The 23,994-nt window shown below is 40.7% G+C and overlaps 2 protein-coding genes across 5 annotated transcripts; one reads left to right on the top strand and one right to left on the bottom strand.

Moving 5' to 3' along the window:
* Positions 1-360: 360 nt before the first annotated feature.
* Positions 361-8,678, bottom strand: zbtb1 (zinc finger and BTB domain containing 1). 3 transcript variants are annotated; one of them, XM_064325783.1, is made up of 2 exons: positions 8,570-8,678; positions 361-6,107 (listed from the first exon to the last, which is right to left on the bottom strand). In XM_064325783.1, exon 2 carries the CDS (start codon positions 6,077-6,079, stop codon positions 3,920-3,922), a length of 2,160 nt encoding a protein of 719 aa, XP_064181853.1. In that variant the 5' UTR covers positions 6,080-6,107; positions 8,570-8,678; the 3' UTR covers positions 361-3,919. The 3 variants fall into 3 exon arrangements, with proteins under 3 accessions (XP_064181853.1, XP_064181834.1, XP_064181843.1); XM_064325764.1 differs by lacking the exon at positions 8,570-8,678 and adding an exon at positions 7,721-8,194; XM_064325773.1 differs by lacking the exon at positions 8,570-8,678 and adding an exon at positions 6,789-7,673.
* Positions 8,613-12,440, top strand: LOC135250011 (zinc finger and BTB domain-containing protein 25-like). 2 transcript variants are annotated; one of them, XM_064325806.1, is made up of 3 exons: positions 8,613-8,721; positions 9,770-9,955; positions 10,483-12,440. In XM_064325806.1, the coding sequence occupies exons 2-3, from the start codon at positions 9,783-9,785 to the stop codon at positions 11,609-11,611; spliced, it is 1,302 nt and encodes a 433-aa protein (XP_064181876.1). In that variant the 5' UTR covers positions 8,613-8,721; positions 9,770-9,782; the 3' UTR covers positions 11,612-12,440. The 2 variants fall into 2 exon arrangements, with proteins under 2 accessions (XP_064181876.1, XP_064181866.1); XM_064325796.1 differs by lacking the exon at positions 8,613-8,721 and adding an exon at positions 8,755-8,894.
* Positions 12,441-23,994: the final 11,554 nt, after the last annotated feature.

Below are 23,994 nucleotides of genomic sequence, written 5' to 3'. Positions count from 1 at the left end.
GAAACACACATATACATATTCATGAGGTGTTTGCTCTATAGCGCCACCTTGTGGTTTAATTGGTACAATTATTTAAGGCTATGCTCAGAATGACATTACCATTTGACACACCAAGTTTCATCACTTTCATCACTGTCTGAAGATTTGGAATTTCGTTGCTATTTATGTAAAAAGCCACATGCAAATGTATTGGCTTTGTATGCGCAGTTTTAACTGTAGCAACGTTATATAACTTTTGAAGATATTCACAAGAACATGCTATATTTCATGTTTCATGCAAATTGGTCAAACTGTCTAGGAGATTATGAGTGTTTTTAATTTACTCAAAATGGCTCTAAATCCATAACAGTAGGCCAAGGGGTCATTGAGGCAAATTTATTCGGAGTAAGGAGTGGGATCTTGAGATATTAGTTTCAGGTGAAACAGAAGTTATCATTATGTAAATAATACAATTTAATACAAGTTGGCTGCAACAGACAAACTTGCAAGTGAATCAACCAGGTCGAAGTAGGAAAAATGGCATAGAAAAAACAAAATCCAAAATGGCCACCAATGGTTACCTCTAACTTTTTCCATCCACTAGGAGCTTAAAACCAAAATATTCCTTTTTTTAAAACTAAAACATTTATTGCATGTAATAAAAAAACACAATTCCATAGACATATTGAACTCACAAATTAATAAAGTCTTTCAAACATCTTTTCTCTGAGCTTGAAGCTGGTTCTCAAACAACAATACAATAAAATGAATAGACGTATAAGACTATATAATAAAAACTGTATGGAGTCAGGTTGAAATATTGCCCCCAACAGTTGATGGTTTTCACAAAAAAGTTTCGGTTACAGACACATAGGAAAGGGAAAAAAACTATGAATAAACATTGCTGAGAAAAACAGTTAAACAAAAAAAAGAATACACAGCTTGTTAAAAGTTTTGTTTATTATTGGTAAAAAAATGTTTTATTGTAAAATCTGCATTACTTCAGATACTACCCTGTGCCTAGATGAACAGGGCACGTTTTACAAAAAAACATCATCTTGACATTGTCCTTTACATTTGTTTTGTTCAAAACCTGCAAAAACATGAAAGGAAGCAAGAACAACAGCACGATTTCTGTACTAAATATTTAAACCAAGAACCAAGAACATCATATTTGTTTGCTCTTTAGATTCTGAATTAAAGACTATTTCACCTGTCCACAAAATAAAGATGACTGCAGCAATTTGGTATATGCTTCCAGCGTACAGTAAGGTTTACTGGCAATGTCACCCTGGTTGGGTGACTAGACAAACTGGTTGGATTACTAGGCTTATTTATGGTACACAGACTATAAAGCAGCCTGGATCACCTAGGGGTACGGGGGTCTTATTCCAGCCAAATCAGTGTGCCCCCACCGGCTGACCTGTAACAAACACTTCAGCTGCTTATTTATTCCCAATTCTCCAATATGTTCATACACCTCACATGCAAAGGCCATACATTTGGCTATAGCACATTGGGTATTACTATTGGTGCACAGAGGCAATTCCCCCAATACCATTCCCCAGCTTTGAGACATGTACAGAGCTAAGCAGCTACTGTTGCCTCTGCCCACAGTACACAGCTCAGACTGCAAAGATACTAGAAGGCAGATATAACGAACCAGAATTCTCCTGACTTTAAAAATGACATGGTCAAGACTGCACTGGGAGGGACATGAATATAATACCCAAGGGACGGAGAGTGCAATTAAAATGGGTCCAGCTTTGTAGCAGAACCAGCACCATCTCCATTGGTTCCATTCCTACAAAGAAAGTTACAACACTGTCCTTTATATTTTCAATGTACTGCCACAAGTGACATGAAAACCAAAAAAGTCTGAAGAAAAATTCAGTGAAACTAAAAAAAAAAAACATACACTGACTGTTCAGGCATAGTTTCAATTAAAATCTTTGAAAATTGAAAATAGAGAATAATTTCACACCTAATTATTATATTCAAAACATAGGAAGAGTTCTTCCAGGTTCATTAAAGTGTGTAAATTTCCTCAAAATTAAATACATTAGAAATACAAGTATCCATTTCAGAAATGGTTATATAAATCAGGGACAATTTATTTTCACTTCAAACTAGAAAGCAGTTATGTTGTTACTGCTTAACTCTAACCAATACAGTAGGTCATATGAGTAGCAACATAAAAGCTCAATTCAAGAATCTCGCTAGTTAGATCCTGTTTGTGATGCATTGGCATTTCTAAGATTTCAAGGGTAATATTGAGTGTTATTCAAGTCTTTCTTATATAGGAATGGTTAGACCAGGGACGGGGAAACTGAGTATTTCAGGATTTGAATATAAACATAAGTTTTAAAGTATATGAATATGCTAGGCTTCAATCGTTCATACACTCCAACTTCGTACTCAGTTGTGTTGCAGAACAGTCATAGTCTAGACACAGGTCATAATAACTTGAGCCTAGCCATGATGATCTCCTTAACGCACTGTAAATGTACTGCATGCTGTCAAGAGTTGAAGCTCATAACAGAACAAATCAGTAAGTTGAATCAGACATTTCTGGAATTTTACAGATTCTTCTGGTGTTTTCTCCAGCCTGCGGGGAACCTGCAGAATGGTAAGAGCAATATAGACAGCATTCTAAAAACAGCTACCAGCTCACAATAGCATAGACAAATCGGAAAAGGCCTGTGCAAAAGAACCATAATAGTCATTGAATGTCATACAGTCACTCAGAAAAAGTAAGGATAACGAGTGCTAAAAAGCATACAAGCGAAAAGGAATCGGACTGTATTGGCTCCCTGTAAATCTATAACCAAACGCAGAGATTCTAGTGTTTTTCCATTTCAATCAGAACTGTAACTGCATTTTAACTACCTGAATATTCCATAAACATCTCTATACTTTAAAGCATTTATTTTTCCTGGCTGGAAGATTTGCACTTTCAAGATTATTAACTAGGCCCTCTTGTTTGCATATGGAGCAACTTAATCCTACTGGTGTTCCTTTTCAATCATCCCTCCAGTTTGCATACATTGGTTCATGAGAAAGGGGATGCTTTTTACTTGTTCATATGCAACAGCACCCCATATAACAAATGAGAAAATATTAGTTCTGACTGATACATAATGGCCTAAATTAAAACAAGACTGTGTCTTGCATGTCATTAACAGAAAAAACTTAACCTTCACATTAATTATACCAGTACAAAAATAAATCGAAAGGGCATCAATTTGCTTGAGTCTCCCCTTCCATACTATACCCATGAATATGAATTTTAGAGAACTCCTGGACTGTGCTTCTGGCCTACTGATGTGTACTTCTGATTCAGAGAGACTCTGGGAACCCAAATCACCCAGCTCCTTTTTGATGAATGGAAAGAATGAATAAAAACTGAAAAATCCCATTTTGGGAACAAACCATAAAAATAAATAAATAAATAGATCCCACTAAATATCTGCCAGCACCAACAGAAAAAACAAATTGCCCAGTCCATACTGGTAACTACAGTGTTAGCCCTCTTACTGTGGAAGAGCTGAAGAGAGGTCTATATCTGCTGTGTCCTGTATGTAACAAAATGGTACATCAACTACTTGTATTCCTGCTCCACTTGAAATGTAAATAAAAGACTGAGAGAAAACAGTAACACAACATGTGTACTACAACCTGTGTCACTAGTTTCCCTTATGAAAAGGCATACAATATATCTAAACTATGCATACAATTTTGAAGTGCATGTTATATAGGTTGCTTTTTGGTGCTCAGGTGAATAAAATTGTTCTCACATTTATGGCTTCGGTACCAGAGAGCATGTACGCGTGCACACACACGCACGCACATGCACACACATGCACACACACGCACACAAACACACAGAGAGAGCACCCTACACACATAACAGCCTCACGGAAAAGAATGTCCATTCCCTTTATAACTTTTTGGTGTGTTTGGAGTTGTAGTGGCTCCTCATGTCCTTCCTGAGGCGGAACTTTTCCCCGCACACGCCGCATATGTACAGGTGCACGTCCATGTGCTGCTCCAGGTGCTCGTTGCTGGGGAAGATCTGGAAGCACACCTGGCAGATGGTCTCGCCGGCCGAGAGGTGCGAGATCATGTGACGCACGTGGTCATGCTTGAGGAAGGTGCCCTGGTCACAGACGGGGCAGACGTAGCGAGCCATGCCCTTGTGCATGTCGTTGTGCAGCCGGAGCTGCCTCTCCCGCAGGAACTGCTTGCCGCAGGTCTGGCACGTGAACTGCTTCTCCTTGGTGTGAACGGTGTAGTGCTCCCGCAGGTGGCAGCGCTGATAGAAGCCCTTGCCGCAGATGCTGCAGAAGTGCTTCCGCCGATGGTCCCGTTCGCCCTCCTCCATCAAAGACGAGCGGAACAGCTCCTGCTCCGGGCACTTGACCATGTGATCCACTACCAGCTTCTCACTTTCAAAGTGCAGGCCGCAGTGAGGGCAGCGGAAGGCTAAGCAAGTGTCCCTGAACACCTGGCACGAAGAGCCCAGATCACCCTCAAAGCCCATGTCGCCCTCCAGCAAGCCCTCCTCCGCAGCCTGTTTGTCCTCAGAGAGGGAGTCGTCCCCCAGCGAGTCCGTCTCTGCGTCCTGGGGCTCCCCGCAGCGCTCGGCGTGTTCCTGCAATTGTCTCCCTTTGATCAGAATTTGGCCGCACTTCCCGCAGGCACAAATGCTGCTCATGTGGCTGGAGATGTAGTGGGCGGACTGGTCGTCCTCCGTCAACAGGGCGCCGCATAACTCGCACGGCAAGCACACCCCTTCCTGCCTCTCTTCCTTGATCGGCCGCACTTTGGTCACTTTGCCCGCTTCGCTGGTGGACACGTGCCCCTCGAAAGGATCGTTGCTGTCCTCCATCCCGGACATGCCCATCTCTTCCTCTTTGTCATAAGCACTCTGCTGCTTATCGGTGTCGTCAAAATGGGTGTTGAGCATGCTACAGCCCTCTGCGCTACTCTCTCCCACCCGTACGACTTTTATACCACCCATATCCAGCTCAGAATTTTCCTCTGGCTCCACTTTGATAATGATGGTATTCCTAGCAGTCTTTGACTTGTTGAGTCCTGCTCCCACTGACTTTATCACTGTCTCCTTGCTGAACGTCTCTGCGTCTGACTTTTGGTCTAGCCAGTCGCTTTCTGTTTTGCATATGTCACCGTGATCTTCAGAGGCGTCTGAGGCTGTGCTCTCCGCTTTGCTGGAGTCGTTGTCGGCCCCAGCATTGGCCTTAGGGGCGTGGAAGGCCTTGCGGTTGGTACAGGTGAGGATGTGTTCAATGAGCAGCTTCTCGCAGCTGAAAACGAAGCCGCAGTCGTCGCAGGTGAATGTGCGGCCAAAGCGAGGGCGCTCCTTTATGCTGGAGCTCCTCCCTGAGGGCTTCTTCCGTAGGTCGCAGGGTTGCTCGGCCGCAATGTCCGCTATGTGGGGCAGGCTGTGGGACAGAGCGAGTGGTAGCACCACGTCCTCCACAGCTTTTCCTCCACATCCCATGGTACTGCTTATACTCTGCAGAGCAGGGGTGGAGCTGGAGGCCTGGTGCGCATGTTCCCCCTCCCTCTCCTCTTCACCTTGCCGCTGCTGCTGCTCATACATGCGAACACCGAACATCATTTTACCCGCTAAAGATCCCGGAGCTGTGGAGGACGAAGAGGAGCCAGATGAGGAGGATGAGGAAGAAGAGGAGGAGGAAGGTGTGAGGTTAGAGCTCCGAAGGTCTTTGAGATCGTCCAGTGAATCAGGGATGTAATACATCTGCAGATAGGCCATGGCAGATTTAAGCTCCTCAAACTCATAGGGGCCCACCATGATTCGGCCCAAGTACATGAGCTGCAGGATAAGATCGAAGCACTCTGCACTAATCTGCATGTTGCTGAGGTTGAGACGTGCCATAGCCTGCTGGTCCTTGATAAACATCATCCTGAAGTAGGAACTGCAAGCTGCCAGCACAGCCTTGTGGGCCCTGAAATATATGTCTCCAATGGCTATGCAACAGTCACACAGGAAACCCCACTCTCGCTGGTTGTTGAGCTGCTGCAGGACATGATCGCTGTGGCTCGGCCTTGTCATCGCGTAGTCTGATTACCTCACACGATTCCTTAGAAGTCAACAAGACATGAGACATATAAAATAAATTAGTCCACAAATTACAACATAGAATTGGCGCTTGCCTTTTTTTAAGCAGTTATGGTTAGCATTATTAAATAACCAAGAGCTAGAAACATGCACAAAAACAAATAAATTGTAATTACAAGAAAATGGCTTCACAATTCTTTATGCTAGTGGGATTTTGACACGCTCCTGCTGGGGTGTCAGTCTGTTGAATCAATCAATTTCAATACTACGTGGCCATAGACCAAGTAAATAATTAACAATTTATGCACGATGACGTTAGCAGGCGTGTTTTTCCTCGGGATAAAACAAACTTGTAGAGTTAACATAAGCCACTACATTTCAATAAACCTACGATCTGTGTCATTCTTTCACGTGATTGTTTAATACAGACATCCAATTCCCACTTAAACCGGCGTAGTACGTTAGCGAACTAAGTGTGCAAAGAAAGAATATTATGGAATACCTTATGGTCGAGTGAAGTTTTATAATAAAGGCTACTTTAGTACTTAGCTCGCCGTCGCAATCAGGTGAATGCATTTAATCGCAGGCAAGGCAAAATAAATATGTGCGTAACATTATAATATAGAACACAGAACCAAGAACGTGTGGGAAATTTTAAAAGACTAAAAATACTCTCTCGCGATAATGTCGCACTGTAACTCACGAAATCGCCTTTGCTCCCTGTGCTTTCCAAAATATATAGCAAATGTCAATACACGCACTGACTGACTATTTTGGGCATTGACCCACCCAGTGGTTGCTAAGCCAAGATTGTGTAGCTACCGCTAGCAAAGTAGTTCTGTGACGTTAGTCTAGGTAGGAATACCTTAAGTTTTGGTCAACCGTGCCGCTGTCTGCACTTGAGTTTCACCCATAACTTAACAAATAGCTTGCTTTTTTGTGTTATTTGTGGAAACTATTATATTGTAACCATGTAATGCACGTACCACTAGAACCGCTAATCGCGTTCAGCTCGGTGTTAGCCAGCTAGCAAGTTAAAGCAATCTTGCTAGCAAGCTACTAGCTTTACAGTACTATAAGCTAACGTTACATGTCCATGTAAACAAGGCAAACATTAGCAAGCGCATTACACGCACCATGCTTGTTCAAACCCATTGTAACTGAAAGGATAAGATTCCTTAACATAAGTTTGCCACTTAACATGTTTATTTGGTAGACCTGTGGAACGCATTTATGACAAACATATCACACATTGGCAGAAGCTTGGAAGCCCGACGTTTCTGACAGTTGGGGGATTCGTCCCGCCCACGTAGTTTCATTGGTTAATTTCGAAGATGGCTCATGCGGGCATTATAGCTGTCAATCATACCGCACCAAAAGTCATTAAACTATACTGTAAAATAATGTATACGAGGCCCATGCTGCTATAATTAGCATTACACAATGATATCTATGTCGATTAGACCAAGGGAAGTGAAAGCAAAACGGAAAGGCAGCAATCGCAATGCTGCCCGAACGAAGTCTCACGCACTACCACCCCCGCGCCACTTCCCGCATTCACGCTGAGAAAAAAGCTGTATAGTATACACAGGAATGGTTTTTAAAAACTGGCAATGCACAATATATAACACTTACCGACAAGAAAGAGCGCCTTTCTAGAAAACCACCAACTCTAGCTGGGGTGTATACAGTCCGAGAGTTGTGCTTTTTCAGTTTTATCCCAGTAAAGTTGTGGCGAGAATAATCGCAAAGGCGAACCCCTCCTGCAGCACGGATGAAAGAACTTCCGCACAGCCGCTCTCTGAGCTGTATCACCGCACTGAGTCTGTCTAAACCAGATCCAGCCCCACTCACGCAAATCCAGCCCTCACGCGGCCGGTTACAGCCGCCTGCGTATACAGAAGCCTAATTTCCCATCACGCAGAGCACAATATTAAACTGCTGTATCGGTGTAGCCTACGAGAAATGTCAATAATATTAACGATGATGTGGAGCTTGACTGTTCATGTTACAGAGATCACAGTTCGAAAACGTATTTTCAGTACAAACTTAACTGGATGGCTACGAGTTGGCTAAGCGAGATAGCTACCTCTATTAACAAATAACTTAAAATTAAATATGTTGTGTTTACAGAGAGCAACGCTTGTGTTTGAAATAAGTTAACCTGAATATATCCATTTCCCTAAATTAATTAAAATTAAAACCACGCAACTGATTCGGCTGCTCAACACGCAGCTGCGGTCAAGTCAACCCAATGCGTGCTTGCGCTGGCAGCATATTTTCTGCTGGCTGCACGAATTAATTAAAAGCAGAATTCACGAGCATCTGTTTAAAGCAAACGCTGCGATCTTATTGCCTTTAAATCCGTTGGATTTGGGCGACAGTAAAAACCAAATTTCAGACTGAAGCATCCACGCAAGAAAAATATGTTTTTAGAGAGCGTATGGTGCCCGTGAACACACTGCACGCTGTTCACAAACTTACTCCAGAGAAAGATTTTTTTTGAACTGCCTTGTTTGTAGCTGACTGACCATGGCCTCCATAAAGGTCTAGAGGGAAAGAATGAAACGTTTAGTACATTGATATCGATAGCTCATAAGGCTTGGAATTATCGCATCAATATCACTATACCCCGTGTAAGTAAAACTCCACTACTCTGAGAACAGAACAGAACTATCTAATATTATGTACAGTATTATCACGTGATATATTGCAAGCTGAGCTCACACGGGAAGAAGCGCGAGAGCGCACGAGAACTCCCCTGCAGCAACAAATACAAAAATCAAAACCCATCTCTTGCGCTTAGGCGGTAAGAAATAGTTTTCCCTCATAGATATTAATTACAATGTTTTTCAATGACGTGTGCAATTTACGTGCATGTTCTCAGAATGCATGACACATTCTGCCACGGTCTACAATGTCAGCATGAACACTCGATTGAATGCAGACGTATGAAAATGGATGTGCTGCCTTGAAATTAGTTAGGGTATCGTGCTATCTAGCTAGTTACAGTGCGTGAAGGAATCGTTTTAAGGTTTTGTAAGAAGAATGGTTCATAATTATATTGCATGGATAAATGCAGTTATGCGTACAGTCTCGAAGAATTAAATCACGAAGATACATGTTTATGTATGCTGCAGCTGACAGATTATTGTGTTACCTGTAATGTTTCGTTGATGGATTGAATGGAACGGAAATAAAATAGATAATTTTCTTTGATGTAGAAGTATCATTATGGCCTGTGGGAGGGAAAAAAACTTATGTAACTATTATTTTCACTTGGAAACATTTTATGTTTTGTGCAAATAAAAATAGCTGTAGCTGCTTTAACAACAAAACATGATTGATTACTATAGGAATCTCAAATATAGAAGGTCTGATTTCTGGGCTGCACCTGATGTGGAACGATGGGCTCTCATCTGATAACTGAAATTTATTGCTGTGAGTCCTGTCAAATAGGTTTAACATGCAGAGCATTTAGTTACTGTGTATTCTTATTATTCGAAACAATATATTGTGAAAAAATATATCACATTAAATTAAGTTTCTTTTCTGGCCTTTAGCAATCAGCTGCCTATAAATAAAAATGGTAAATAGCTATCAAGAACTTCTCTGACCAGCAGGGGTCACTGTGTTCATTGGTTACTCAATATGCAAGTGATCACCATGCCCTCTGTGTGACAGGTCTGGGGGCGCCATGGAAGTATCCAGCCACAGCCTGTTCCTCCTGCAGCAGCTGAACATCCAGCGGGAGTTTGGCTTCCTCTGCGACTGCACCGTTGCAATTGGAAATGTCTACTTCAAGGCGCACCGTGCTGTCCTGGCTGCCTTCTCTAACTACTTCAAGATGATCTTCATCCACCAGTCCAGGTGAGGCGTTGCAGTATTTAGTTAAGGTGGTTTATGTGGTTTATGGACTGCGCTAATTAGCATTGTTGACTGCCAAATGCGTGACAAGCACAGTTTGCAGCTCGTAACAAGTTGTGTGTAATTATGTATGTAGATCAGATTGATTTTTTCAAATGAATCAATTAACTTGAACAAATAATTGCATGCATATATTGTGCACAGTCTAGAGATGATGTGCACTACATGTGTTCAGGAAATGTTTCAAACCCGTTCACAACAGTGTCAGTCCTGGTAAATCTAGTAATGCAGGTAATGTGGCTAACAAGATTTGGTGTTTACATATTTTTAAGTAGAAACATCCCAGTTATTTTTTCCATATCTTCCAAATGGTATCATTAAAAATACATATTGTGAAATCAAAAGTCAGATTTTTACTGGAGAAGTTTGAAGTTCATGAATAAAACACATGCTGTTCTAGCTGATGCAGGAGAAATAAAGTGAGCATCCAATAATAGCAGTTCCTGCAATGTCTGTTCCTTTGACAACAGTGAGTGCATCAAGATCCAACCCACGGACATTCAGCCAGACATCTTCAGCTACCTGCTGCACATCATGTACACAGGCATGGGCCCCAAGCAGCAGGTGGACCAGAGCCGACTTCAGGAGGGCATCAAGTTCCTGCATGCCTACCGGCTGTACCGCAGCGGAGGACAGAGCGGCCAGGATGCCCACGCCGCAAAGATGTCCAACCTCTATGGCATCCAGATCTCCCAGTCGGCAGCCAAAGACGGCCTGGGCCTGAAGGAGGCCCAGTCGCACGGCCTGGATAAGGAGCACGCCGCGGGCCAGGCTGAGCGGCCCCAGGCCCAACTGTCCCTGGCCGTGGGCCTAGAGGGGACATCCTCGGACAGACAACACCCGAACCTGCACGGCTCGTCCTCCGCGGCCTCCTGGGAGGACACGGAGACCTCCGACCTCTCGCTGAGGATCAAGAAGGAGACGGTGGAGATGGAGGTGTCAGGTAAGCCCCAGACCAGCTCCCCCGTCACGGAGAGCCGCAGCCTGGGCCTCATCAAGGACGGCCCCCAGGTACTCTATTGCCAATACTGCGGGGAGCGCTGCTGCTCGCGCCAGGGCCTGCGGGAGCACCTCTTTGCCCACGCCACCAGCTCCCTGCCCTTCAGCGTGCCCGCAGCCATCTTGGAGAGTGGCGACCTGGAGGAGGTGTCCAAGATCAGGGAGGAGCTGGAGGGCCTGGAGCAAGGCTGCGCGTCGGAAAAGAGCCCCGGCCTGCCGGAGCGGCGGGAGGCACCGGGCCTGGAGGAGGCGCTGAAGCAGAGCCGGGCCCTGTCCGAGGAGCTGGCGGCTGAACTGAAGGGCAGCGCCAGCCCCGGCTCCCGCAAGAGGAAGATAGCATGCGCCATCTGCAGCCTCAGGTTCGCTCAGAAGAGCCAGCTGCAGGAGCACATGTACACCCACACGGGGAAACACACCCGCTACCACCGCTACAATCGCTTCTGCAGCCAGCTGATCCAGGCGTCCCAGCACTTCTGCGAGAGCCAGGCGGAGTTAGCAGCCGAGGATGCTGGCAGGGACACTCAGGACAATGTCAGCTCCTGCTACTCGCTAGACTCTGAGGTCTCCCAAGAAAGCATTGATACTGTTGTCGTCGAGTGAAATCAAACCAAAACCACTTGCCAGTACTGTGTCCTGGGACAATTTCTAGGTACTCACCTACTTATGACACATAAATTTAGTTACCCTTTAGACTTTATTTCCTGTAAACATAGCTTCCAATCATGTTACATGACCAATGCCCTGTTTTGTCTCTCTTTCGGTGTGTGTTCCTTGAAGTTGTTGTAGGGTTCAATGTATGTTTTCTCAACAGTCAAAGCTACTAAATTGTGTAAAAGAGCTTGTAAATCTTTTTCATTTCTCAGGTTCATTCCAGCAGCTAGTTTCAGTTTTGGGGTCAAAATGTATTGTTTATTGATGCATGAAAAGTAAAAAGTCTTCCTGAAATTAGTTGAGTTAATTATATTAACATGCACATTATCCAAGCTTTAAGAAGTATTTTTATTAATGTACTGATAAATAATTGACACAAGGTCGATTTTATTTGAAAATGAACCAAAAACAATACCGTTTTCAAAGATGGGAATGTCTGTCTTGACTAACCAAGTCACAACATTGTGAAATGATTGTTTATTAATAAGTTCTCATTTTCTTTTCTTGTTCAGGGAGTACATGTTTTGCTGTGGTAGTTCAGCGATTTGTTGTAGTTCTTTTAAAGATGGCTGGAGCAGTGGAGCCTTAAGACCCCTTTCAAAATGGCACTCTTTTTGCAGTTATACCATTGGAACCATCGAAGCGGTTTCCCTACTGAAAATCGTGTTTTGAACATGTTTGTATCTTACTTTCATAAAAACAAGCTACTGTAAAAAAAAACTAGTTAGTCAGTAGTGAAACCTGTTTAAGTTCTATTAAATTTGTGCTTTTCACTGCAGACATTTTCCTCATGGATGACAAAGTTCATTGGACTGGAGGTCAACTGTTTCCTGAAAACGCTGCCATTCAAATATTTACATTATTATTCTGAACTCAGGCTTTATTCAGATGTATTGCATATGTGCATTGCAGTCTGTATTTGGGCAGTGGCACAGGTTTTGCTGTTTTGGCTCTGTACTCCAGCACATTGGTCATCTTGGAGTCTTCTTGATCTGTTTGACAGCTGAAAAGGGGTTTTTCTTCACAGCTGAAAGTATTCTTCTGCTATCCACATCTGTGGTCTTTTGTGATGTACCAGGTTGTTTGCTATTACTGAGCTCACCTGTGCGTTCTTGCTTCCTAACAATGCAGCAAACAGTTGATTTTGACTTGGCTATGTCTCTGTCTCTGATCAATTTTTCTGATTTTACAGCTTCATGATGGCCTGCTTTACTGGCATTGACTCTTCTTTGATCCTCATGTTGAGAAACAACAGCAACAGACTCCAAATGCACATGCCACACCTAGAATCAGCTCTAGGCTCTAGAGCTCTAGAATCAGCTGGCCAAGAAACAGCTGATCAGTCGATTGTCCAATTACTCTTGGTTCCCTAAAATGGAAGAATTATGTATAAAAAGGGCTATATGGATGTAAATACCCTAGAATTAAAGCTGACCTTATGCCCATTAATGGTTTCATTTCAAATACAATGTGCTGGTGTACACAGCTAAAACAAAAATTGTGTTACTGTTCGCATACTTACAGACTGCACTGCCCAGCATATACTGTAAAAGTCCCATTGGATGTTTATGAAGACCATTTTCTTGTATTTGTTTCATTTATATCTATGTTCTTGTAAGCGTGATCTATCATTAGTTTTATCTAATGGTTTCTCAGTGGTTGTCCAAAGCCCCATTTAATCTCATTTAAGTTTTGGAAAACAGTAGTATGAATTGCCACACACATCTGCACTCACTACATTTGCATGATAAATGCAAAATATGGTTTTACATATGACCTGTGAAAATGCTTATCCAACTAAAATAGAAAGTTTTATTATTCCCAGCATTGTTGAGGAATCAAGTCCATGTTCACTGTAAGTCAGTAATATTCACATAAATCCCTTGTCATCAGTCTGAGTTAGAATACCCTTTCTTCTTTAGTTAGTTATTTAAATTCAAATTTATAGCTACTTCTCATGCACTTGGGAGTTAACAAAAATGAAACTGAAAACACATGGATGTATTTAATTCCCCTCAAACATGCAATTAACATGGCCAAAAGGAGATGATATTTTCGACTGCATGGAGTCTTTAATTTTAACATCAGCACAGTGAATCTGTTCTCTAGCTATGAAATGCGTACTGCAGTTTTCTTGTCACATTAGAATAAATGCAATAGGAACTCACTCTTGTCAAATAGTACTAAGTGTAATGTGACCTGAAGAAAACAGTGCTTTGTAAGTAAAATTCTTTTTGTATTAAGTCAATGTCTGATTTGTACTGCTAACTGACAGAATTATGATAAAAACAGCAATATTTTATACCATCCTTTACTTTATATGATACCTAAAGTACTGAAATTCTCTAAACCTAATGGCATACCTTTTTCATTTGAAATTAAGTGTAAAAATCTGAAGAGAAACAATTTGCCACTTCTCATAATTAAGGGTTAGAGACTTATACATTTTAAGTCAACTGATTTTGGCTCTAAATATTTTTGAATGTTTTAAAAAGATGAATAAGAGCATTGGTGTACAGCAAAGCAAAATTATCAGGAAATATTCAATGTAATATTCTGACTCTTGTCACAGGACAAGATCTTTATTTGTAGTGATAATATCTTGCCACTAGAGGGATGCTCATGACCAGGACAGATTCTTGCTGAGTCTGTATTTCCAGTTCTCAGCATTTCACAATTACAGGAAAGGTAAATGGTGATAGGTGACGATATAAATGACATAGTTCAAATGTCGCTGCAGCCTCCTACCATAAGGCTTATGCACTGGTGCATTGTGTTGGTCAAAAGACATTCATTCAGTTCATTAGTGTTATTGTTTTGACTGTGCCAGGCTTCCTTTGAAGGCCCCTTATTGTGGTTTTGTTTTTAAATTATATGATGTCTTGTCAACAATATGTTTTGTGTATTTTTCACCAAAACGATTAAAGTAATGTCCTTGATGTAAGGAGCTGATTCTGAAATTCAGGATGGACTGGGTATGCTTCAGTCAATGTTAAGTGGGTAATGTGTTACCATTCTGAGAATCAATCGATTTACTACCATTATACCAGCCCCATTGCCATAAGGAGAGGGGCATGTGATAGGCACAACTTGGTATGATTGGTTTATTAAAAGGGGTATGATATGTGATGTCACAAAACCAATACTTCAGTTCACCTCTCCAAATCCTACTGTTAAATTGGAGGCTTGGTGTTTCCAAAGCTTAAATGTTCATACAGAGATTTGACAAGACTGTATCCCATACTACAACAGGTGTGCATTACAGTGCCATTAAGAGAACATAACATGTAATCAATCATGACTGTATTGATTTCATGTATTATGACAGAAATAATCTATGTTTCTTCACAAAGATAATTGTTTTACTGGACTGCTATTAGGGGAAAATATCATACTACCTCTGCAGTGTTCTCATAAACACATTTCCTAAAGGGCATGGCAGATATGGCAACTAAATAAATTATGTTTATTCAATAAATGTACTTAAAAGGATTTTAAAGTCATTACAAGGGGAAAATGTCTATTCTTATGATGTAATTTTCCTGAGATACAAGGGTTCGGAGTGAGGATTCTTGGGAGCATCTAGGCTGAACTTTATGTACTGTTTTTAGCTTCCCATTTCTTCATCTTGTTCTCAGAGAAAAGAAGCAGGCAGCTGCACTTTCCTGGCTGCCAACAAGGTGCAGGTACCATTATTATAAACTCCAGAAAGAAAACTAATGGAAGGTATGCTATTTTACTCAGGGCCTTTGTTTTTTTCTATGTAATAGTCCCATAATACATCAAAACTACACATGTGGGGCCAGGAACAGCTGTGTAGATCAGCTATAGGTAGCAGGAGAAAACTGGTTTCGGTGAGTGGTTGGTGAATTGCGGATGCTATAATTATTGACTACAAAGCTTCACAGGAAAGTAAGGCCATAACAGTTTCATCTCAGGCAAGCATAACCAATTCAGTTTCTCTGGTGCCAGGCCGGCCATTTTGCCAAGACAGTAACTCTGTGGCACCACAGTAAAAGGCATACAGAGTGGTCATCAAGACTAAAGCTAGGGAACGTAGGTGCCTGTAAAGGAGAAAGCATTCCCACTGGATCCTTCACAAGGCTATCTCCAGGGCCTGGCCAGAGAACTTACACTGCTTAAAGGTATAGGAAACTGGATTCAAATTGTGGTTATATTCCTCAGTCAGTCATAACTGATTTCTTTCAAGTTTTAAACCCAGTTATAGCTGGCAAATTGTAATTGTAAACACAGGACCACAGTAAAGCTAAAAATCCTGCATAGTATGCCTTTAAAGCTCCTTGTTTAAAGAAGCTAAACGCTGTTTTCCACCATCTGAAGTCACAGACGGCTTGGTTATGGTTGTGTTCCAAGGGCTCTCATTGACATGGCATGAATTTTACCCCAGTCACACATTATTACCAGAGGGAAAAGACTGGAAGCTTCATTTAAAAAAAAAAAAATCATAATGCAGTTTTTCAACTTGCAATCACAGTACTTTTATAATCACAATCAACATTTCCAAATGTGAATACAATTATACTACAATGAAAAACATTAAAATATTTAATACAATTTATGTTTTTATTTGATCTAATAAAAAAAATCAAAGCACATAAATGAAAGTGTTATCAGAAATTAGAAGCTGTATCCTTCTCAAAAATACCTAGATCTTAACTTAGAGACACCTGGAATACATTAAAGAATACACACATATTAATGCAGATACAATAACATTCACTTACACATCTCATAGAACTATACTGTACAATACACAAGCTCAGTTGCAAAAGTACTGGGATAGTGACACAATTTTTGTTGTTCTGCCTCTGTATGCCAGCACATTGCACAGCAAATTTTTGTCTTTGGAATAAACTCACTGGGAGTTAGAATCAACTCAACTTTGAGTATACATGTGTGACCGTTGAATAGACTCATTGAATGGTCTTGTCTTCAGAAAGCAAAATGCATGATCAAATGATTTAAGGTTGAGTGATCGACTTGACCAGTCAAGAACTTTCCACTTTTCGGCCCAAAAAAACTTTGCTTTAGTTGCTTTAGCAGTATGTTTTGGGTCATTGTCCTGTTGTAAGTGGAAGCACTATCCAGTGAGTTTTGAGACATTTGGTTAGATCTGAGGAGATAAGATGTGTATGTAAACTTCAGAATTCATCCTGCTGCTAGCATCAGCATTCACATCATCAATAAACAGAAGCCAGCCAGTTACATTACATTACATTACATTATAGGTATTTAGCTGACGCTCTTATCCAGAGCGACTTACAACAGAGTAACCAAACTCAGGATCAAGTCCGCTTAAGTCCATTGAACAACATGTAGATAAAAAGCCTTTACTATGATGCATACAATAAGGAGAAACAAGTTCCAGTAGCTGTCATACAGTAGCTGTCATACATGGCCAAACCATAACACTACCTCCACCTTGTATCGCAGATGAGGTGGTATGCTTTGGGTCATGAGCAGTTCTTTTCTTTCTCCATACTCTCTGTCACTTCTGTACATGTTAAGACTTGTCTCATCTCTCCATAAGACTTGACTTGTTGTAATTTTTAGCTATGCATTTTTAACTCAGGAAATGAGCATTCATGCATGAACTATTGATGCAAAGACACACAGCTAGCCAAGAAACAGCTGAGCAGCCAATTGTCTAATTACTTTTGCTGCGCTGAAATCCCCTATAATCCATACATCCATCCATCCATCACCTGATATGGATGTAAATACATTCAAATTAAAGCTACACTTTAACCTTATATTCATTGTTTTATTTCAGATCCTACATGCTGCAGTACAGAGCCAAAGCAACAAAAATTGTGTCACTGTCCCAATACTCTTGTATTTAACTGTATATCATTTTACATACCAGGGCTTCCCAACTGTGGTCTTGGAGAGCTGAGGGATTTCACCTTAAAATCAACAGTCACGTCAGTCTAGGTAAACCCGATAAGATTAGTTAGATGTGTAATCAATTGTTTTGTAAATGTGTTGATAGCTCTCCAGGACTGAGATTTGGGAGCCCTTAGACATAGATTCTGCCCTATGCATTATTCGGGAAATACAATGTAAGAAAATATGTGTAGTCCAGTCAACTACTCCCTACTGCCATTAAACATTCTGCCCTTAAACATATTTTTACATCACAGGAACACATTAAGCAGCATTTTAGCACAACACATTTTTTATTGATGAACCAGTTTTATTAATGGAACACTATGTCCATCAATTTATACTTGCTGTTTTTATCTCATGAATGAGTCATTACAAAGTTAGGTTAAATGCAGAAGCAATGCTGAATATCTTTTTTTTTTTCATTTTAAATGCTACATCTTCATACACACTAGAGGGCACTGTTTCTAAGCATGTGTCCAGTGATTCAAAAAAAATGTCACTGAAATGTTACCCAGTGCACTGAAAACCAATCACAAATGAATATCACCATTATCTTATAATGTGTGTATCTATTTGAACCATGAAGGGTACCATTTCTAGATATCTCACATTTATTTGAAAAGGTAACCACAATAACAGATTTAAACTGGTACATTGGACAAGGAGTTAATACTATGCATCTAGTGTTACACATAAGTTATGCAACATTTGATGTACTGTATAATGTGCATGGAAAATTGGTAAGTGAAAACGAGTCTTTGAAAGCATTCCCAATGTCATGGATATGTCAAGAAGGAGGGAAGCAAGGAGTGCAATTAATTCTTTTTTTTTTTTGCATGAATACTGGCCATTTACAAAATTAAAATGCACTCGTATAACTATCAAGACCTGGTTTGGTGAAATAAATCTTACACATTTGCAAATTTGAGGGAGAATGTCCTGCTTTCTACTGCAACAGGCAAGAGCTGCTTTGGTTTCAGTATTCAAATGTAAGGGAATCAATTTTTAGCACTGATTTAAGTTACCAATATTTAACATGAATTACGTAACAAATTTGGAGTTAACAATAAGTCAGCATTACAGTAAGTTACACATGAAAAGCTCACACTGAATCAATGAACATTGTTTGGCTAATTGCAAGTACTCTGTCTACTTTTTCTGTTCTACTTTCTCATAGAATCACCAAAGACAGAATGGAAACATTACCTTAAAATAATATACTAGAAATTCAAATAGGATTACCTGTATGGAACAAAAGGAGTGGCCTCTGGTGCCATATGAGTGTATAGCCACACTGAATTGAAGTTGACAAGTCCTGGCGTATTAACCCTTTATTAAGTGTGTTTAAAATCAATCAGTCACGCCTTGTAGAGTAAGTTTCACTCCACATTTAAAAGCACTTTCTGCAAAGATTCTTAATTTAAATAACCTATAATTCTTTTCATTTTCATGTACAATTCCTATTATTAATTGTCCATATATTTCCAGACATTTTTCTCTAGCTACAAAATGCAATTATATTCCTGCTGAGTGCCACCGAATCAATGGAAATAAGGGCATTGTGGTAATACTACCTTTTTCAAGTTGAACAAACCATTGAAAGCAAATACCTAATGTGGCAAAATAATTTCCTACTATTTGCTGGCTTAATCATTAGCGTCACTGTAGAGCAGATTGCTGTGAAGATTCACCTATAATCACACTATACAAATGGGTCAGTCTTATTATCTATGTTCATTACGAGCCCATCCAGGTTCTATAAATAGCCTACTTGCATTAGTGCTAGCTGATTCTGCTGTCTAATTCAAAGATTACCCTGCAAGTCTAAATGCACTGGGATAAATAGTCATTGATATTGATTATTTTGTATATATGCCACATATACATATTAATCTATATGTGTAACACGCATTTGCGTATTTTGAGCTATTATCTCTGTTACCTCTCTGACATAGTGAACATATGGTAATAAAGTGGTCACTGAATCAGGAAATCTCAAGGGGATTTAAACAGAGGAAACACAATCCTAAACAAAAGTGTTAAGTGTCATCTTGGAATTCATGATATTCTGTGTGAATCCTCACTGTCTTGTTCTTTAGCTCCTTTGTGAGTTGGTCCAGAGCAGCTTTCATGGCTGCCTGGACCAAACAGCAAGCAGTCTGCACCAGCAAGACGTCGCTGCACTTTGAGTCTAAAACCTTGACATGAAGGCTGTGCTTGTAGTCATTGTCTTTCTTCCGGAGGTTCTGTTCAGACCACACCTCAGGCCCATTCTCCACACCTCTGTTTGTGTCATCATAACACAAGTGCAAATCATCAAAGTTGACATTTTTCAAGGCGATGTTATCTTGCATGCTGTCTTCATCTGTAACTCTGCTCTGTGGGATGGTTTCTTCAACCGACTTTTCATCACGTGCCACAGTTTCTTTGAACGATTCACATGAACCTATGAGCGTATCATTCACAGGCAATCTTAGGTCCTGCCCTTCTAGAATACCCTCCTGGCCTTCCCTGGTATCAACTATAGATAGCCAAGAAGCTGATGCACCCTGGACAGCAAAATCTGTGCCGGGAGTCTCTTTCACCAACAAATCTGTAATCACAAATTCAGGATGTCTGTTGGATTCTGTGGTATCCGCCATTATCCCATTTTCATCAGATGGTTCAGCCAACGCTTGTGGGTCTGCTGTCTCTCTCTGACCACTTGCAATCATAAGGTTTCCAGAAGCCTCCAGGTCTGTGTTAGTTTCCCTCTCTTCTCTGTCCCCTTCTCCAATGACACTCACCTCCACACTGACGGTCAGTGACTGCGATCCACTCGCCTCTATGTCACCATCGGAATGATTTCCCTGTTGGATATCAGGGGGTGTCCTCTGGCAAGCACCACCTGCATGTCTGTTAGAAAGCACAATGGTCTCTTCATCGAGATATTCACTATTTCTTTCAAGCTGCTCATGGAAAAAGGGAGAAGGTTTCTTCGGTCCATGCTTTAAGAAATGTCCAATTCTTTTCCGCAGATAAAGGTCTGGCCCAAGGGAGTCCACGTATCCAAAATGTGTCACTTGTTCTGATTGTCTGTTTGCCTTTTTATGATGACTGGATGCATTTAACAGCTTTGTAATGTTCCACCGTATACGCACTGGGAATGGTGCTCTTCTTTTCACAGTTCTGCATCCCTGGTGGTTGTTCATCTGAGCATTTTGTTGTTTTTCAGGGGGTAATGTATTGCTCATACCTAATTCTGTATCACACTCAAATTGTGCAGACTGTGTATTACGGAAAGTGACATCTTCCGTTGCTGACATTTTTCTCAGTCTTTTCCTCCTTCTTCTTACGCAATTAAGAGAAGAGAAGATTCGCTTCCAAAACCTCTTCCCAGACTGTTCTTTTGGGTCATTTCTGGTATCTGAGTGCTCTGCTTTTTCTTCACTTTGATTTCCACTATACCATCCTTCAGTTTGAAATAGATTTTCAGGTGTTATTTGTTTCACCTCTGACTCAACAGGTTTCTCTTGGTTTTCTGAAATACACCCTGGCGACCTTTCCTCATGGATTGTGGACTGCTGGGTTACCATGGCGCCCCTGTGGTTCCCATAGCTGTTGCGCCCTTCAGCTTGCATGCTAGGAGTGTCTTCCCTGCCTTCAAGGTCACTTTTAGCCTTAGACTTGCCCAAGAGGAGTCTTGGGGGACCAGTCAACTTTCTCTTAAGTCCAGCTTTTCCCTCACCATTTCCCACTGGGGCCTCTCGGATCAAACTGGGTGACTTGCAATTAAGCACCATATTTAAATGTGTATTTGCTTTTCAAGAAGCCTCACAAGTCAACATACTATTGTCACAGATTAATACGGTCTCCAATCTCTTATGAAACCAGCATTGATTAATGATTCTGATTCGGTATTATAATGAATTACCTAAGACCTGAAACGAAATGAAAAAGAAAATAAGGCTTACCAGATTATTGTACACAAATGCAATTGTTTCAATACAATCAGTACTGCTCTCAAATGTTAGTAGTAGGCTAATTATTCAATAATCACTTTTTAAAATTTCACGGTCAGCGTGAGATACATTTTCTTGCATCTCAATTCCCAATCATTGCAAATTAATTGGATAGTGCCGTCACCCTCTGCTCACATGAGTCAGAATTCTTCAATTGCCAGTTACACATTTTGACCCACAGAATGTCTATTTATATTCCCAATGACTCATAGAGTAGAGTGATTCAATACATTTTTATTGTTTTCCGTGAATAATCAATAATGTTGGATTTTAAGATAAAGCATCTACTCTTTCATGTTACGATATTTTGCTATTTAATTAGCCCTCTCTGATAGGCTACAGTGACCCACTATCGTAGCCTACAGCCTTTATATATGGCATGAAACAGATGCAACACCAGTTTCTTTATTCACAGTGAAACCTGTACATACCAGCATACTATTTCCATGAAATACACCACATTAGTCATTTATCTTTTCCACAGGACAATACAACCACAAGCGCAATCCAATAGCCTACTACAAATATCCGCACCGAGAATGTAAACATCCCACCAGATATTCTATGGAATTGATTATCTCCATACAAAGGATTAGCTCGTGTAAATATTTTGCATTGGGCTCATAAATACTACTCGCATTTAATACTTGTTCGTTGCTTGAACTGAATTATTACGAAAGGATCGTTTAACGTAACCTATTTTAAGATGACGATTGCTGCATATTTTATTTATAGTAGCTAATGTTTGCACCACCTCCGTGGTATTAAGGATTTAATAGCACCTAATTAAGCCGAGCCAGAATTTTTCTGTAACATTCTAAACATTTTAGTTAAAATAAAAGCACGCCTGATCAGTTATGGTAATGTTGCAAACTTTTCACAAGTTTGGCAACAATAATAACCACGGTACTGTAAACAAATTGTAATGAATTAAAACACCATTCTAGATTTTATAGAAATGTGCATACATTTTAGAAAATAATTTACTCACATCAAAGCAATATTCTGTGATGTACAACGAATTCTGTTTCCAAGTTCAAATGAGTGAGAAGAGATAATTGAATAAACCACCGGACAGCTAATCTTCTGCAACCTCGCGCAGGACAGCAAGAATCCGATCTCGCGTCTCCAGCAGTAGTCAACATGTAGGGACGTATTTGGGCTCAGTTCCCATAGAAACCTGGAGATTGGCAGTTGCAGTGGAGAGCTGTCATATACGAAAAACACGCTCATAATCAATTATGATGGGGAAAAGGACACTGAACCTGTACACGCCTTGGGCTTCTAGATTCAAAAAGTGTGGTTTTCATACTACTTTCATACAGACTTTGTAGAGCAATAGGGCTGGGGTGACAACCTGCCGTGAGGGCGACGCTATGACAGTGTATAGTTTTCATTTATCTCGGCAAAATGTACACAGAATATGTGCGCGTGTGTGCGCATATGCATAGGTAGTCTGTGCGTCTGTTTGTGAATGGTGCACTAAGGTTGTTTGTAATGTACCCAGTACGTCATTAAATTTGCTCTGGGAAAGATCACATTTTTTCTAATCTGATCATCAACGTATTTACCAACAATCTTGACAGCACGGCCGTTTCTGGTTATTCAGCCCAAATAGCAGGTTAAATCATTGCAACAGTCTACTTGACTACATTGTGGGTTGAGATATTTTCTAGTCGTTGGGTGTAATTACTTAGTAAATGTTAAAAAGCAACGGGTGGAGTCAAACATTTTATATTTTTTTTATACATGATCCTTCACCATTATCCTCGACAAAAAGGCATTCCAATTCCCTTCCAATTAATATTGTGTTTAGTTTGTAAGAGTATGTTTTATACATAATTGCTAGCTATCAGCTATATTAGTTGTAGAACAAATTAAAGATTCTCATTTTGTTTACCCAATGTCCACAGTATCTTGTCTGGACAACAACGGTGAAAACTCTAAACTGCTTGCAAATTGTTGAAGAATGACAACCAGGGATATTCCCCATGTCAAAAGGCATGCAAAGGCATGACTGGGATGCAGAATACAATCTCTCTCGGGTCCTGGAGAGGGAGCCGAAACGCATCTATTTCAGCATTCTGTGAAACTGCTCACTGCCAGAGCGACTGCCACTCAGTGCTTCTCCATGCTCCTGTCTAACTTGGAAAACCTTTGATTCATTGTGTCACATATTAATTTAAATCTGTACCCCATGTAAAACAAAGTGACGGACCCATTAATAAGATCGCAGAAGGGAGAGATTAGTCCTTTAAATTAATCTTCCGAGCACAAATCAACTGTAAGTTTTTTTTTGTTGTTGTTGTTTTTAAGAAAAAACAAAAAACAAAGTGGGTAAATATTTAAACGTTTAAAAGAAAAAGAACAACACCAACGGCCACAGGGAAAAGACTATGCGATTGAAACATTGCAATAACC

Source organism: Anguilla rostrata, chromosome 1 (genome assembly GCF_018555375.3).
Source record: "Anguilla rostrata isolate EN2019 chromosome 1, ASM1855537v3, whole genome shotgun sequence".
In the NCBI taxonomy this organism is placed as follows: domain Eukaryota; kingdom Metazoa; phylum Chordata; class Actinopteri; order Anguilliformes; family Anguillidae; genus Anguilla; species Anguilla rostrata.
The sequence above is the reverse complement of the archived record's forward strand: the minus strand, read 5'-3'. Positions and strand labels throughout refer to the sequence as shown.

Bases quoted from the DNA above. Each gene is read 5' to 3' on its own strand.
- zbtb1 (XM_064325783.1), bottom strand. From the start codon at position 6,079: ATGACAAGGCCGAGCCACAGCGATCATGTCCTGCAGCAGCTCAACAAC.
- LOC135250011 (XM_064325806.1), top strand. From the start codon at position 9,783: ATGGAAGTATCCAGCCACAGCCTGTTCCTCCTGCAGCAGCTGAACATC. The intron at 9,956-10,482 runs GTGAGGCGTTGC...CTTTGACAACAG, and splicing joins ATCTTCATCCACCAGTCCAG to TGAGTGCATCAAGATCCAAC.